The sequence below is a fragment of the Miniopterus natalensis genome, chromosome 10, assembly GCF_054644295.1.
Source record: "Miniopterus natalensis isolate mMinNat1 chromosome 10, mMinNat1.hap1, whole genome shotgun sequence".
Classification (NCBI taxonomy): domain Eukaryota; kingdom Metazoa; phylum Chordata; class Mammalia; order Chiroptera; family Miniopteridae; genus Miniopterus; species Miniopterus natalensis.
The window spans coordinates 81,965,772-81,980,201 of NC_142090.1; the positions used below are offsets into that span (position 1 = coordinate 81,965,772).

Genomic DNA, 14,430 nt, shown 5'->3' on the forward strand with positions numbered 1-14,430 from the left:
TGATTTTGAGAGACACTGAGGGGGAGGGAGGAAGGGGGAGAGAGAGAAAGAGAAACATCCATGTGTTTGAAACCCTGCGCCCCTCACTGCCTAGGTTTGTGCTCCTGGCCCAGGGAATCAACCCCTTGACCTTTCCATGGGGGGTGGGGTGGGGGGGGCAATGCTCTAACCACTGTGCACACTGGCCCCCTGGCCCAAGGCCCTGGTTTCTGTTTTACTTGTAGTTCAGGTTCTGCCGGGTAGGGTCTGGCGTTCGCCTGGTACAGTCATCAGGTGAGTTCATGCCTTGAAGGTTGGAAAGTGTTTGGGACTCGCCTGGGGTGAGACCTGTTTTCATGACCCCCGCGCCCTCCGGCCCAGGTCACGGGCAGGTTCATGACCTTTCTTCCGCTGTGTCACCCTGCACCCTGCTGCGTCTGCACTCGGACTGGGTGTCACAGCTGTGCCGTGACTCTCCCTTTAGGCGGGGCACAGCTGCCTACTGACCCTGCACGGGGCCCCTCCAGCCCAGGCTCTGGTGCGTCTCACAAGTTCAATAACTGCTTGTGGAGTAACCGCAGGAGGGAGGTGGGATCTGAGCCACGGCGTGAAAAAATAGGGTGGGTGCGAGGTGGGGGGGGGAGGGGGGCAGAAAGACCGCTCAGCAAGGGGCAGGGCGCCCCACTCAGCGGCGCGGGGGGGGTCAATGTGGGGCCGATTTTGGTGCCGGCCAGGCCAGGCCAGGGCGCGAGGGGACGGGCGTAAAAAGCCGAGACAGAAGTCAGAGGGGAGGGGGCAGGGAGCCTGCCGTCGGCAGTGCGCCTCCCACGTCCTTGGGCTGTCCTTGCTGTCGCGTGTGAGTGGGGTGCGTGGCCCCCGGGTTCGCGGGGGGGGGGGGAGAGGGAAGGACCCGAGGCACGGGGCGCAGGAGGGAGCGGCGGGGTCAGGGGCAGCCGCCTCTCTCCAGGACGCGCCACACCCCGCGGAGGCTCTGCTCCTTGGAGAGGCCCCCGGGGCTACTCGGGGTGACAGGGCGGCGCCCCCCGCCGGAGGAGCCCCCCGGCAGCTCCCCGGGCGCTCGCGGGGCCGGGCGGCCCGTCTCCGGTCGCGGCCCCGCCGCCGAGCGCCCCCGGCCGGCTCCAGGTGTCCGCGGGCGCGCGCCCTGCGCGTTCGGGCCGAGGGCGGGGCGCGGGGCGGAGCCGGCGAGGGCGCCCGCTCCCCCTGCGGTCCCCGCTCCCCCTCCCCGCTCCCGGCCCCGGGTCCCCGCTCCCGGCCCCGCCCGCCGCCGCCTGTGGCCCAGCGCGGGACGAGCGGCTGCCCCGCGCCTGCGACGCGAGCGCCGGGCGCGCGGAGAGGACGCGGAGCCATGAGGCGCCTGCCCCGGGGCGCGGCGGCGCTGCTGCTGGCGCTGCTGGCGGAGGTAGGACGGGGCCGCCGGGCGGGCGCAGCCGGGCGGCGGGCGGCGCGGACAATGCGGGCCGGGGCGCGGCGCGGGGGCGCCCCGGGGACCCTCTGCGGGGAGCCGGCGCCGCCGCCTGCGGGTCCTGCGTTTGTCCGGCGCTGGGACCCGCGGGGAGCGGGTGACAGGGCGGCTCCCGGCCTCTCCGCCGCGCCTCCCGCCGGTCCCCACCCGGCCCCGGGCTGCTTGTTTCTCCAGCTCCCGGCGCCCGCCGGGGACCCCGCAGAGACCTTTCCACGCTCCGCTCCCCCTGCCCCCCTCCCCCGAGGGGACCCGGGTCCCGTGGGGGGCAGGAAGCGGCGGGGGCGGCGGGGGGGGTCCCGGGAGCGGCGCAGGCGCAGAGAGTCGGGGCGGGGGGGCCGCGGGAGGGTCGCGGGGGGACTTTGGAGAAGGTGGCCCGGGTGCGGGGGAGACCGCCGGGAGCCGCGGCTGGAAACGGGCGGCTGGTGCCAGCGGCCCCCGGGGCTTCAGGGGCGCGAGGCAGGTCCCCCGGGGCTGGGGCGCGGGCGCGGCTGGAGCCGGAGGCAACTTGGGGAGGGACGGGGGGGGGGCGCCCGGCGACCGCTGCCCCTGGGCCCCGGGGTGTCCAGGCGGCTCCCCCGCGCGGGGCACCCCCTCGCTGCAGCGGGCTCTTCGGCACTTGAGCTGGTGGGGTCCCCGGGGGTAGAGTCGGAATTGGGGCTCCTTGGACTCTCTGCTCGGCTCCTTACGTGGAAGGATGTTGGCGCTGAATTGATGCAGCCGGGCCGGCGGGCACCGAGGACCCGCCGCCTGCGCGCCTTCGCGGGCTGTGCGCGCGTGGCCGTTGGGTGTCGGCGCTGGAGCCGCCCCGCGCTCCCCTGGACGTACCGGGGCGCGGAGGGTCCCGGGTGGGGGAGGGCAGGGCTCGGTCTCCTGGAAGGGAAGTTGGTGGAAAAGTTTCTAGCCCCGGGCTCGGCCGCAGCAAAGACTTTGCCATTGTGTTCTTTTTTAAAAAATATGTTTTTCGTGATTTTAGAGAGGAAGGGGGAAGGAGAGGGAGAGGGAAAGGGGTGGGGGGGAGGGGAGAGAGAAACTCAGCATCCGTCGGTTGCCTTCCATAGATGCCCCGACCCACTACCTGGGCATGTGCCCAGACTGGGAATCAAACCCGTGACCTTGGAGCAGCGGGCTGATGCTGGACCAGCGGAACCGCGGGGCCAGGGCAGCGTTTCTGTTCCTGCTCCCCCTGGCTCCGGGCTTGAATGTCTTCGTGGAGTGCTCCCTGCTGCGTTCTTTCCATCGGTTCAGAATTTTAAAACCCTGGGAGTAACTTCCTCTGGGTGAGTCATGGACATAAGGGAGAAATGACTCCGAGACCACTATTTATCAGAAACCACAAGGGCCTGAACCTCCCATGCAGTGGCCACTCCCACCCCTTTTTAAAATCGGCACTGGATGAAAACCCAGCATTCAGCTCTGGCAGGTGGGCCTCAGTGGTTTGAGCATCGGCCTGTGCACCTGAAGGTCCAGGTTTGATTCCCTGTCGGGGCACATGCTGGGCCTGCAGGCTTGCTGCCCAGTAGGGGGTGTGCCCGAGGCAGCCGGTCCATGTGTCTCTTTCTGCCCCTCTCCCTTCCTCTATCTCTAAAAAAAATCACTAAAAACATTAAAAAAGAAAGAAAGAAAATCCAGCATTCTGCTGCTTTTACTTCTGCCGGTCAAGGGGCTGTGCCCTGTGGCCCCAGGGACTCAGTTCCTTCCAAAATAGCTGTTTTGTTGCATCGGAATTTCTCATCTTACTAGAGAGTTCAGACCACGTCTGGAAGGTGGAGGGATCGTAGAAGAACTGTCGCAACATTGAAATCCAAATGACACAGCCAATGTTTCCACCAAGTCGAACAGCCGGCCGATGGGTAATTTTTGTTTTCAGCAGGCTGGCCCGGCGGAGCCCACTCTCACGCGGCGATTATCCTACGGTGTCTCTGAGGAGCGCGTGAGATTTCTTTATAATTCATCACGTGGCATGTTATCCGGGGGATCTACATCTGAGATGTTTTCCTCTCAGATGGGCGGCTCTGAGTTTCGTCTGCAGTATGTTGTGATCAGAACACCTTTGGTGCGTTTGAGGCCCCGAATCACATTCACAGAGGAGCTGTTGCAGCTGCTCGGGTGTGGGCGCCGGGGGCGGACGCAGAGGGCTCTCTTGCATTCGAGGGCCCGGAACAATTGGCGGAGATATTCCAGGGCTCCCGACAGCCAGCTGCAACCTGGGGTGCTTGTCTTTGTCTCTTTGTTTTCCTTGAGCTGCTTTCATTGCAGGTGCTCCTTGACTGTAAACCACCTGGAATGAGGGGGCCCTGGTGACAGTGGTTGTTCCAATGCTGTCCCTCCAGCGCTCGGTCCCTTGCTGGGACCACCCAGGGTCACAGTAGAGGGGACCTAACAGCTGTTTGGAGAAGGGCTCTCCTCCCCGCCTTCATCCCTTTGTGGAAATCCCCGTGCCTGTTAGACAGAAAGGCTGCGTATTTGTTTTTTTTACTTAGCAAACAGAGTACGTATTCTCAGGAGTTCTGTAATCCTCTTGGCAATTGCTTTTCTCCCCCTTTTTTAGAATGTTTTTATTGATTTGAGAGAGAGAGAAAGGGAGAGAGAGAGAAACATCAATCGGCTGCTTCCTGAAAGTCCACAAGTCCCCACTGGGGGATCCGGGATTGAGCCCGCAACACCTCCTCCCTCCCTGGGCACTGTCACGTGCCCCAACTGGGAATCGAACCAGCGAACTCTTGGGGCACGAGGTGACGCTGAACTAACTGAGCCACATTATTCAGATGGGGGGTGTTAAAGAACTTGTCTGCAGGCTCGCTGCTGGTACGTGTGGGGTTGGAGAGAAGCCCAGGCCGTGGCTCCGCCTGGCCTGCTGGACCACTGCCTCTCCCGGCTGCAGGCACCTTCACGCAGAGTGTGCCCACAGTGTGTCCAGAGGCTGGCGGTGGACCTGGGCAGGTGTTCATCCCACCCGACAGGGAACCCAGCAGCTGGGCCTTTAGGAACCCAGTCACATGTCCTCAGGGGACCATATAATTTAGTGCCCAACTCATGACACTTTGGAGAGTGACATGGGGCGTGAATAAGTGTGCGGCAGGCCTCTGCAGGACTGTCAGCCTGGTCGAGGGCTCATCCTGAAGCCCAGACAGGCCTTTAAGCAGGAGCAGCGGCTGACAGCACCCGCCTCCCCAGGGAGGCTTCTCAGGAGCTCATTACTGAGGTGACCTTTCCTTTGTATTGACTCGAAGTTTCCTGTGACTTTCAGGAGAAGCCGGCGGGGACCCTTATTTCCTCTCTCACCTTCCCTATCACACCCTGTGCCAGCCGCTTGGGTCCCAAGTACCGGGCCATGCATGTGGCCATGAAAAGGGGGGACCCTGCCCTGCCTGGCTGGTGTGACTCAGTGGTTAGAATGTAGGCCTACGCACCAGAGGGTCGAGGGTCGAGGGTTCGATTTCCAGTTAAGGGCACATACCTGGGTTGCAGGTTCTATCCCCACCCCCCACCAGTTGGGGCTCCTGCAGGAGACAACCAATGGATATGTCTCTCTCACATCAGTGTTTCTCTCTCTCTCTGCCCCCTTCCCCCCTCTCCGTTCTACTCTCTCAAAATTGATGGGGAAAAAGATCCTCACTCCTTGGGTGAGAATTTCAAAAAAAGGGGAAGGATCCCAAAGCCCTTTTGTGTCCTAAAGTTCTGCGCTTCTGTTATGCTCACTGGCTCCTGCGAGGGCCTGGACCGTGGGTCCCAGTGGTCTTGATGGAGTCATGCCCAGCCCTTCTCTGGGGTGCAGCAGCTCTGCAGAAACCTGACTGTGCTTCAGGCGAACTCGGGGAGTAATTGGGCCCTGGGCACGAGCACCTCCCCTGGACATTGCCCGGAGGGCCTGCCTTGTTTTTTAGATAATTGCCCCTGGGATGTCCCTCTGGAGGTCGGCTGTGGACGCTTTGGGAATAGACGGAGCGGTTTCTGTTCTGAGGGCTCCGTCCTTGCTGACGTGAGTCCAGAGATGTGTGCGCGCCCTTCAGTACAAAACTGCCCCGTGCAGGGCCGGGCCTCGCTGCCCCAGTCACCGGGACGAGCTCTGCCAGGTTACTCCTTTCAAGGGCCTGGCGTCGGTATCTTTTTTATTCCCTCTGCAACTAGGAACCTCTGAGCAAGGCTGACGTGTTTCAAAGATGTTCTGGCAAAAGAACAGCCCTTCCTGGGCTAGAGAGAGGGGCGGTCTTCTCAGAGAGAGGGTTGGGTAGTGAGCATTGTCTTTTAACACTGGGGGAGTAAGAGGATTAATGAGTATTTTTATAAAGTCCTGTGTATGTTCACATCCAGGGGTCTTGAAATTAGAACCAAGTCAAGTTTCAGAGCGTTTTTTTTTTTTGTCTCATGCCAAATGTTTTTCATGCCCGGGAATTCCAGCGAATATGGCAGTCCCCGGTGCCAATTTTCTGAAATAATCCTTTCAACCCTCCCACTCTTCAGAGTTTTTAGAATCTGGGCAGCATGCAATTTGAATGAGAAAGAAGAGAGTCGGGAGTTTCTCTCCGGGAGCTCCGGGGAGGCTGGTGCCTGGATGGGAGGTGACAGTGAGGAATGAGCAGGTGGGCGGGACTCTGCTCCCAAGTGGGAAAACCTGGCCCCAGGTGTGGCCGGAGGGGCAGGCCTTGTGCAGCCTGTGGTGCTGAACCCGAGGGACCTCAGCCCTGCTGTGGGGTTCTGGGGTCTGGGAGGAAGTGATGCCTGAGTGAGTGAACGTGTGTGCGCAGCTGTGTGTGTGTGTGGGGGGTGGGGTGGTGGAGAAGGGCCCACAGTGATAACAGTGCAGTGAAGCATGGGCATGGGGCCCGTATATGGTAACACATGACATGAGTAGCCACGGAGTGTGGTAGGCTGGAAGGAAGTATCTACTTTTGACTCCCCTCCCCAGTTTGTCTCGTTGGTTTTTTTAAAAATATCTTTATTGATTTCAGAGAGAGGAAGGGAGAGGGAGAGATAGTAACATCAATGATGAGAGTCATTGATTAGCTGCCTCCTGCACTCCCCTTACTGGGGATTGAGCCCTAAACCTGGGCATGTGCCCTGACCAGGAATCGAACTGTGACCTCCTGGTTCATAGGTCGATGCTCAACTGCTGAGCCACACCGGCCGGCCTCATTGGTTTCTTTAAAGGAAACATTTAAATTAAAACCAAAATCATTAGGCCTAGATCAATAATCCAACTATTATTTGTTTTACTGTAGATGACTTAGGTTTTACGGTCAAACCAAGTAACCTTGTCTTAGGGACCGTGTCACAGGTAGACATCCCGTGGCTCCCCGGGCGAGTCCCTCGTTCCCCTTGCTTTGGAAGCAGGCCCCTTACAAAGGTTTTTACTGTGAGAAATCCATCAGCCAGCCCTGAAGTTTCCCTGTTTCTGTAGAAGTAGAAATGGAAATACTTCCCCATTACATTCTGTGGGACTGATTGCTAGGGACTACACTAGGAACTGTCCCCCAAACCCTTTCCTTTCGGAAAAAAAATTTTTGGATCCCAAATTCACAAATAGCCAGTGTACCAGATGTAGCTCGTTTCTAACAAAGCCTCTGGCCGTGGAGCACAGACACTGGAGGGAGTTTATGAGACACAATTAACTCCTCTGCTGTACTGCTAACTCCCTGAGTGGTTCCAAGTTTAATTTATTTTAGGAAGATTGACAATTATAATTATGTTGTCAAGCCTTTGTCATTTTTTTAATATGTTTTTATTGATTTCAGAGCGAGGAAGGGAGAGAGAGCTATGGAAACATCAGTGATGAGAGTCATTGATTGGCTGCCTTCCGCACGCCTCCTACTGGGATTGGGCCTGAAACCCGGCCATGTGCCCTCACCGGGAATCAAACCCTGACCTCCTAGTTCATGGGTCGATGCTCAACCACTGAGCCACGCCGGCCGGGCTGTCATTCTTACTGTAGAAACAACATGGAAACTGAGACAGAAGCCCCACCCTGACTTTGATCAGAACACGGCAGGGCCTGGATCCTACGCCTGTCTTTCCTACAGTGCTGAGCACTTGCTGGCCATCCGCAGTCAGCAGCGAGTCCCCGGCCCGGTCTAGGGGCCCTGGTCCTGCCTCCGCAGCGCCGGCCGCCTGCCTGGGTTGGCGCCGTGACAGGCCCTGGGAGGCCCGGGCAAGCAGGGCTCCCGGCTGCCTTTTCTCTCCCGAGTGCAGGCCTTGTTCAGGGATGTGTAGATCCGACTCTGCCTTAGGAGGGAGGTGGGGTACGCGACCCTGGGGCCCCTGAGGTTTTGGAGGTGGTGCAATGTAGTAGGACACGGGCAACTCTGGAGCCGGACGGACCCGCGTTTTCAGCCGACCCCAGCGTTTTCCTCTGGGTCCTGTCGCGTGGCTTCCCTGAGTTCGTTTGCGACGCTGGGGCTCTCGTGCGTGTGTGGCAGGACATCCGTGCTCTTGGAGATCCGGGGGGGGTATAGGGGTTTGTCAGATGGTAAATGTCTGCCAGCTGCTGGCCTTAACGTGCGTCCTCTGCACCTGACGGGGACAGACGCGTAGATGGGGCTCAGAAATGTTGGCCGCCGATCCTGACCGCGTGATGGGAGTGGCCTTTGAAGGCGGCTCCATCTTGGGAGGGGAGGGGTTTCGCGCAGCGCTTTAGAGATCAGCCAACTTGTCCCTCTTCTCGCTGCTGTTTCTAAATCCAAAAGGTGGTTGTATTTGTCCGCCTCATTTGTCCTTTTGTGGATGGACCGCCTTTCCCCTGGGACGCCTGCCAAGACCAGCGGAGGCACAGCCCTCACTGCGACGGGCCCCACGCCTCCCTTTCCTCCTGTGTCGCTGGTCCCCACACCCTCCCTCCCTCTCCCCACCCTCGGTCAACTCAACACCCATTTTGTGTTTGTTCAGCTTTCATTTTTGCTTCGGTGGGTTTCTGTTCACCCCCCTCCTGTGTGAAGGGGGAAACCAGCCTCCCTTCCTCTCCCCGCTCAGAGTTTCTTAGGAGAAAGGGGTCGACCTTTCCTCTTTTTGGCACATTTAGACGTTGGCTTGGATGGAGAACTGACCTGCGAGATGTGCTTGGAGGAGCGCTCAGCATCTGATCGACGCTGAACACGCTGTGCTGGGAATGTTCTGCAGCGCAGGTCTGCAGGAGGGGGTGCCCGCGGGGCGCCCTGGGCTCCAGTGTCGCCCATCCTCACATTCCAGGGCATAGCCTGGGCCTAAATGAAAACCTCCACTGACTGTACTCAGACCTCTGCGGGCGCCGCCGATAGGTTTCAGTTTCTGTGACCTGCTCATCGGACGGTAGCCTCAGGCTGGGTGCTCAATTGGAAAGAAACCAGGGGGGGCTCTGGGTGAGGAGGGGGCCTGCGCGCTGTGTGTCCTAATTTGCCAAGCAAACCGCAGCGCTCAGAGTTTCTGTGCTGGAACCCGCCCCTTTGCTTTTGGTCACGCTGTCCCTCCCCGGGGAATGGCCTGTCTCGCTGTCTTTCTGGTCTCATTTCAGATCCAGCCTCCTCCGGGAAGCCTGGTCTGACCCCTCAAGCCAGTGTAATCTCTGTCTTTAAGACACCGTAGTTACAATGTTGCTTTATTTCCTATGAAAATAAAAGGAATAGGTTCTAATTGTGGAATAGCTGGAAAGTAGAGACACAAAGAAACAAAGACATGGCTCTCAATTCTCCACTTAGAGCCGCTGGTAAGTTGCTAAACCTGCGGCTAAACTTGGCTCTAACATCCTGAACAGCTGTTAGGTGGACGTCTGCGGACCTACTTCCTCCTTGTGGTTGTCACCCCCTCATTTGCATATCGAAACTAACCCGTCCCTGTGGCCCCAGCCGGAATCCTGCATTTGCATGAGAGACCCTTGTGGCTTTGCCTTTGTAAACCTGTCTCTCTGTGCTCCCTGGAGTGCAGTTGGGCTGCTACCTGAATCTGCGTTTCCTGGCCTGCGGCTCCTCCTTTTGCATTTACCATCTAAAATTAATTATAGTCGAAAGATTTTTTGCAAAAAAAGCTGGACATCTAGATTTTCCTGTCATGTTTCCTTATCTTAAAGCTATTGTGAGCCAAAAAAACAACAACAAAAAACCGAAACCATATCCATGGGCGGCTGCTTGGAGATGACCGTTCTTGACTGAGTTCCCAGTAAGGCCCCAAATGGCTGCTACACTTATTTCTGGGTGTTCAGCGGTCTCAGTCAAGGTCTGTTCCTGCTGTTTCTCGAATTGACATGATTCTGTAACTCCCAAGAAGCCAACAAGATTTATTGGTACAAAGAGACAAGTTTAAATTATAGATCCCTATACTTAAATGTCAGAGGAGAACAGGACTTCACTATAAAATTAGACAAGATGTCCCGACAAGCCTCAGTGTGTATGTGGCCTCACAGTTAAAAAGAGCCACGGAGGTCACCTGGCTGCTGCTCCCCAAACTCCTCCCACCTTGTAGCGGGGAAGTCATCTCAGGAAATCCCTGGAGTCTCTTTGTCTTTCTCCCCAGCCTCAGAGATGGGACAGGGTGGGACCTGGCTGTGAGTCAGCCTCACGGGAGAGCCCTGGAGTAATACCTCAACCACCGATGCTTCCTAGAGCTGCGCATCGCCGCCGAGCCTGCTGCCCACGGCCGGCTCCGAGGGATCACCCGTTGCCTGGCCTCCTGCCACGTTGGCAGCTTGCATAATGTGGGTCAGCAGAGCGCCGCTCCCCTCGCACTCTGCCCACAGGCTGAGCGGTCTCTGCTTTTGCTGGGTCATTTATCTGCAAACCAAAGACTGGCTGGCCATTGCCCGTGTGCCCGAGGTGTGCTGGGGAGACTGCCTGACGGCAGCTCTCAGGTATCCCGTGGCTTCCCGTCAGCCTCAGGATAAGCCCGTGATCCTTACCACGTGGCCGGTGCTGCGTGCACCCGGCTGGCTCCGGGCAGCCTCCTCTCCATCACCCTGGGTCTGCGCCCTGCCTTGCGGAGCCCGGGGCCTGCCTTCCGGTGTTTGCTGTTCTTGGCATGATGTGTTTGTAACCACCGTTTAATTTGGGAGTAACTTCAGGTTTATGGAAACGTTTTGGAGCTGACACGGAGTTGCTGTATGCCGCTCAGTCTGCGCTAATTTAACATCTGAGAGTACCATCCTACATTTGCTAGAAAGAAACCTACATGGATGCAGGACTATCAAGTGAACTTCAGGTGTTTTTCGAATTTCACTATTTTCCCTACTAACGTCTTTTTCTGGCCCCGGATCCAGTCCCGGATGCCGTATTGAATCCTTGCTGATTTCAGTTCTGCAAAAACTTCCCGCTTCCTGTCCCGCCTTTCCCATTTCTTCAGGTGCTCTCTTTGTGCAGTTGCGCTTGTAACTTTGCGAATTCCCTGGGAGGAACGATATATTCATTTGTGAACTAATTTGTAAACGGCAGAGCCTTAACTCCCCCACCCTTCCCCAGTGATGGATCCGCTAACGTGTAGAAGGCGTCTGACCTAAAGCATGCAGGTGGAGGCTTCGCGGAGCCTAGACCCAGAGCCAGAGCAGGTGGTCCTTAGGCATCTCACCCCCCTGAGCTGTGTCGGAGGTGTAACCGGGGCGGCCCCACGCTGGCACTCCAGCTGCAGTTGTGTCTGTTTTATTTTTCTAGTCACACCTGGGGGGGTTCATACCTACACCTGTCCCCAGGGTGAATGCGGGCATGCACAGCGGGCCAGAAAGGGGGAGCAGGAAAGACTAAGCTCTCCCTCCCCAGACAGGGCACCTCAAGTTGTGCCCAAGCCTAGCACGTGTTGGTTGTGTGCCGCTTTGTTTGTGCTGGTGGCGGGACACTGGGAGCGGCAGCCCGGAACAGGCGCGTTAGTCTGGGAGGGTGGTGAGTGACAGGATGGAGACACTGATGGCTGTCCCGAGTGCTCCTGGGGTCTAACCGGGCCAGGTCTCTGACACGCGGCCATGTCTCCCCTGCTTGGGGGTGGGGTCGTGGAGAGTGCGGACTCCTTTTTTAAAAAAAATATATATCTTTATTGGCTTCAGAGAGAGGAAAGGAGAGGGAGAGAGAGAGAGAGAAACATCAATGATGAGAGAGTCACTGATCGGCTGCCTCCTGCAGGCCAGACTGGGGATCGAACCCACAACCCGGGCATGTGCCCTGACCGAGAATCAAACCCTGATTGCCTGGATCCCAGGTCGACACTCAACCGCTGAGCCACGCCTGGCCGGGTGAGAGTGCAGACTCTTTAGCAAACAGTTCTGGGCGAGTCTGGGAGCTCATTTATTTTATGAGCTAAATAGAAATTTGTTGCCTCACTGGGGAATTTAGCCAATATATGTACCATTATTTCTGTGAGAAAAGGGTCCTAAATTCTAAACCATCAATTTAGATACAGACTTTGGATATATGATCTGTTTCTAAGTTGGGATGTATCTGTGTTAATTCATTAGTGTTCTTTTCAGTAGCTCCTCCATTACATGGAAGGGGAGCTGTGTGTGTGTCCAATTTTAGGCAATATATAGGGTGTCCCCAAAAATGTATACACACTTAACAGCTGATAGCTCAATTTTGAAAATAAACACTGCCTTCATAATTATTCAGAGTGTGTATACATTTTTTTGGGGACACACTATATATATATAGTGTGTATATGTGTATATATATATATATATATATATATATATATATATATATATATATATATATATATAAAACATTTTCCCCTTGTTGACCCTGAGAATATACCTACCAAAAAGGACTCTTGCGGTTAGTTGGACTTAAAATTCATAACCAGAGTCTCGCATCCATTGGCTCGCTGCCCTTCGGGGGCCCCCAGGCCTCCTGCCCTGGGCCCCTGCCTTCTGAGTCAAGATAAGGGAGCTCCTAGGATCCAAATTCCACCAATAGAACCGAGGCTTTCCCCGGCCAATCAGAGCTGTGCGGCTCTATCCTCATTTGCATGTTCCCTGCCTGATCAGCGCAGCGGGGATGGTGCTGTTTGGACCAGTGATGTGGTGAGATCCACATGTGCATAGACATGACCAGTCCGGGAATGGAGGCGGCACTTTTATCTGGATGAGCCCCGTTCCCGCTGCCTCAGGGGAGCCTGCTTTCAGGTTCCCGGGGAGACTGCGCTTCCCCAGCTGAAGCTGCAGCGCCAGCTGTCGCGGGAGCTGCGGCCCTTGAGCTGAGCTGTAATGTCCCAGCCGTACACACAGGGCCTCCGTGCCCTGGATGCCCCACAGCGGCGTTTGCGCAGTCGAGCTGCTTCACAGTCGAACCATTCCACTGAATAAAGCCTCTCCCTTCATTGCACCCCAAATCGGAGGTTTCTGTTGGTGTTGAGTCGATGACAGTGGCGTTCAGTTGACACCCCGTTGTTTTGTGCAGCTGGTTTAGCAACCATTTATCGAGCCAGGATCATAAGGCAGACTACCCCGGGACCCCTGCCCTCGAGGCTTGAGGTCTCTCAGGAAAGAAGACGAACTCCATCCAAGGCGGGGCCTGTGTGGGCCATGGCTCCTGCTCCTGGAAGACCTGATTATCCAGTTGTGAATTATTCAGAGCCTCTGTGTCTCTTCCTTTTGGCCTCCCGTTTGGCCATTTCACGGCTCGTTGATTTTGCTTTAAGGACAGGCGGGAATGAGAGGCGTAGGGAGAAACCGAATCCAGTTGTCTGAAGCTTTGTTGTAAAGGGGCAAATACCGAGGGAAATGGCATTCTTAAGTGACCTGAGGGTTTCGTCTGTGTTGGCCTTGCTACCTGTTTTCGTAAAGAATGGGTAATGGATTTGATGGTTTTAATTTTCTGAACAGAATGAATGCACGTATGTGGTTAAAAAAGGTATAAAACAGAGGGCGAGGGCCTCTCCCTCCCCCTTACCTCCCAACCTTAGCCTCACTCTGCAGAGGGAGCTCCCGTGAGGTTCCTTCTGCAGCCCTCTGGATTTTGTAGAGAACATCTACTCAGATACTTTGTTAAAAGTACACAGATGGGCTCTGACACAATGTTACGCACCCTTTTTCTTCTGCCCTGTAAGCTCTTTCTTGGAGGCGCTTCTGTACGGGGCGTGCTCACCCCCACGGCACCCCCGTAGAGCCAGAGTGTTCTTCTGCGTGAATGATGATGCTTCATGAACCAGCCCTCTTTTGATGGGCCTTTAGGTGGTTTCTAGCTTTCTGCTGCTGAACACAGTACCCCGTGAGACTCTTGGGCAAGTGTCTGTCTTCTGCAAGTTTGGTTGACGGACTGTTGTGCTTGTCGCTAACCGTGAGCTCGTCAGCGCTGACAGTGCCCCTCCGCTGGGCTGTGGGCCTGTGGGGCTTTGGGTTGGACGTGATGCGTGGTGTGGGGCCTGGGTGCAGCTTGGTGGGAAAGGCTCATGCTCTGATCTCGGGAAGACACTTGAATGGTTAAGTTAGAAAAAGTCCCAGACACGTTGTTCTTTTCAGGGCGCTGACCCTGTTCTTTGCATCTCTGTATTACTTTGGAGCTGGAAGGACCGTGGCGAAAGGTTTGCTTGCGCTTAGAGATGGGCCGAGGGTTTCGCTAGGTCAGAGATGACAGCTGGACGGGGACACAGCGCAGCTTGCGAAAGGGATGGCGCTTGTGAAGGGCGCCTGCGCTTGGTTTGTGGTACATACTCGGCAACGTGTCATGGTCCAGAAGCACTTTCCCAGTGAGATGCGCAGGAGCAGGGTCTCCAGCGTGGAGCAGTAGTGCTGGTTCCCCGCCACGGCAGCCGGGGAAGGGGGGCCTTGCAGCCCAGGGCTCTGGGGGCCCGGCCATGTGAGCGTCCCTGCTGGGGCCGCGCTTTCCCCAGGGCCGAGCTCGGCCTCCTCCTGGGCTCGTGGAGAGGAGCTAAGGATGGGAGGAAGCCTGTGGGGAAATGGAGACGTGGGCAGCCGAGGGCCCGACTCCTCCAGGCCTCCGCCCAGCGCCGGCCGAGTGCTCAGCACTTAGTTCACCCACTAAGTGGATTTGGGGAGAAAGCTCTCTCGTGGGTGGCGTGAGAGCTGGGTT

General features: G+C 57.0%; 1 protein-coding gene across 1 annotated transcript in view; it reads left to right on the forward strand.

The window, feature by feature from the left end:
* Positions 1–1,335: 1,335 nt before the first annotated feature.
* Positions 1,336–14,430, forward strand: part of VOPP1 (VOPP1 WW domain binding protein) — a 28,741-nt gene continuing 15,646 nt past the window's right edge. Inside the window, exon 1 of the mRNA XM_087821442.1 lies at positions 1,336–1,399. Within this exon, the coding sequence (XP_087677568.1) occupies positions 1,346–1,399 (54 nt within the window). The 5' untranslated portion in view covers positions 1,336–1,345. The remainder of the gene's footprint in view (positions 1,400–14,430) is intronic.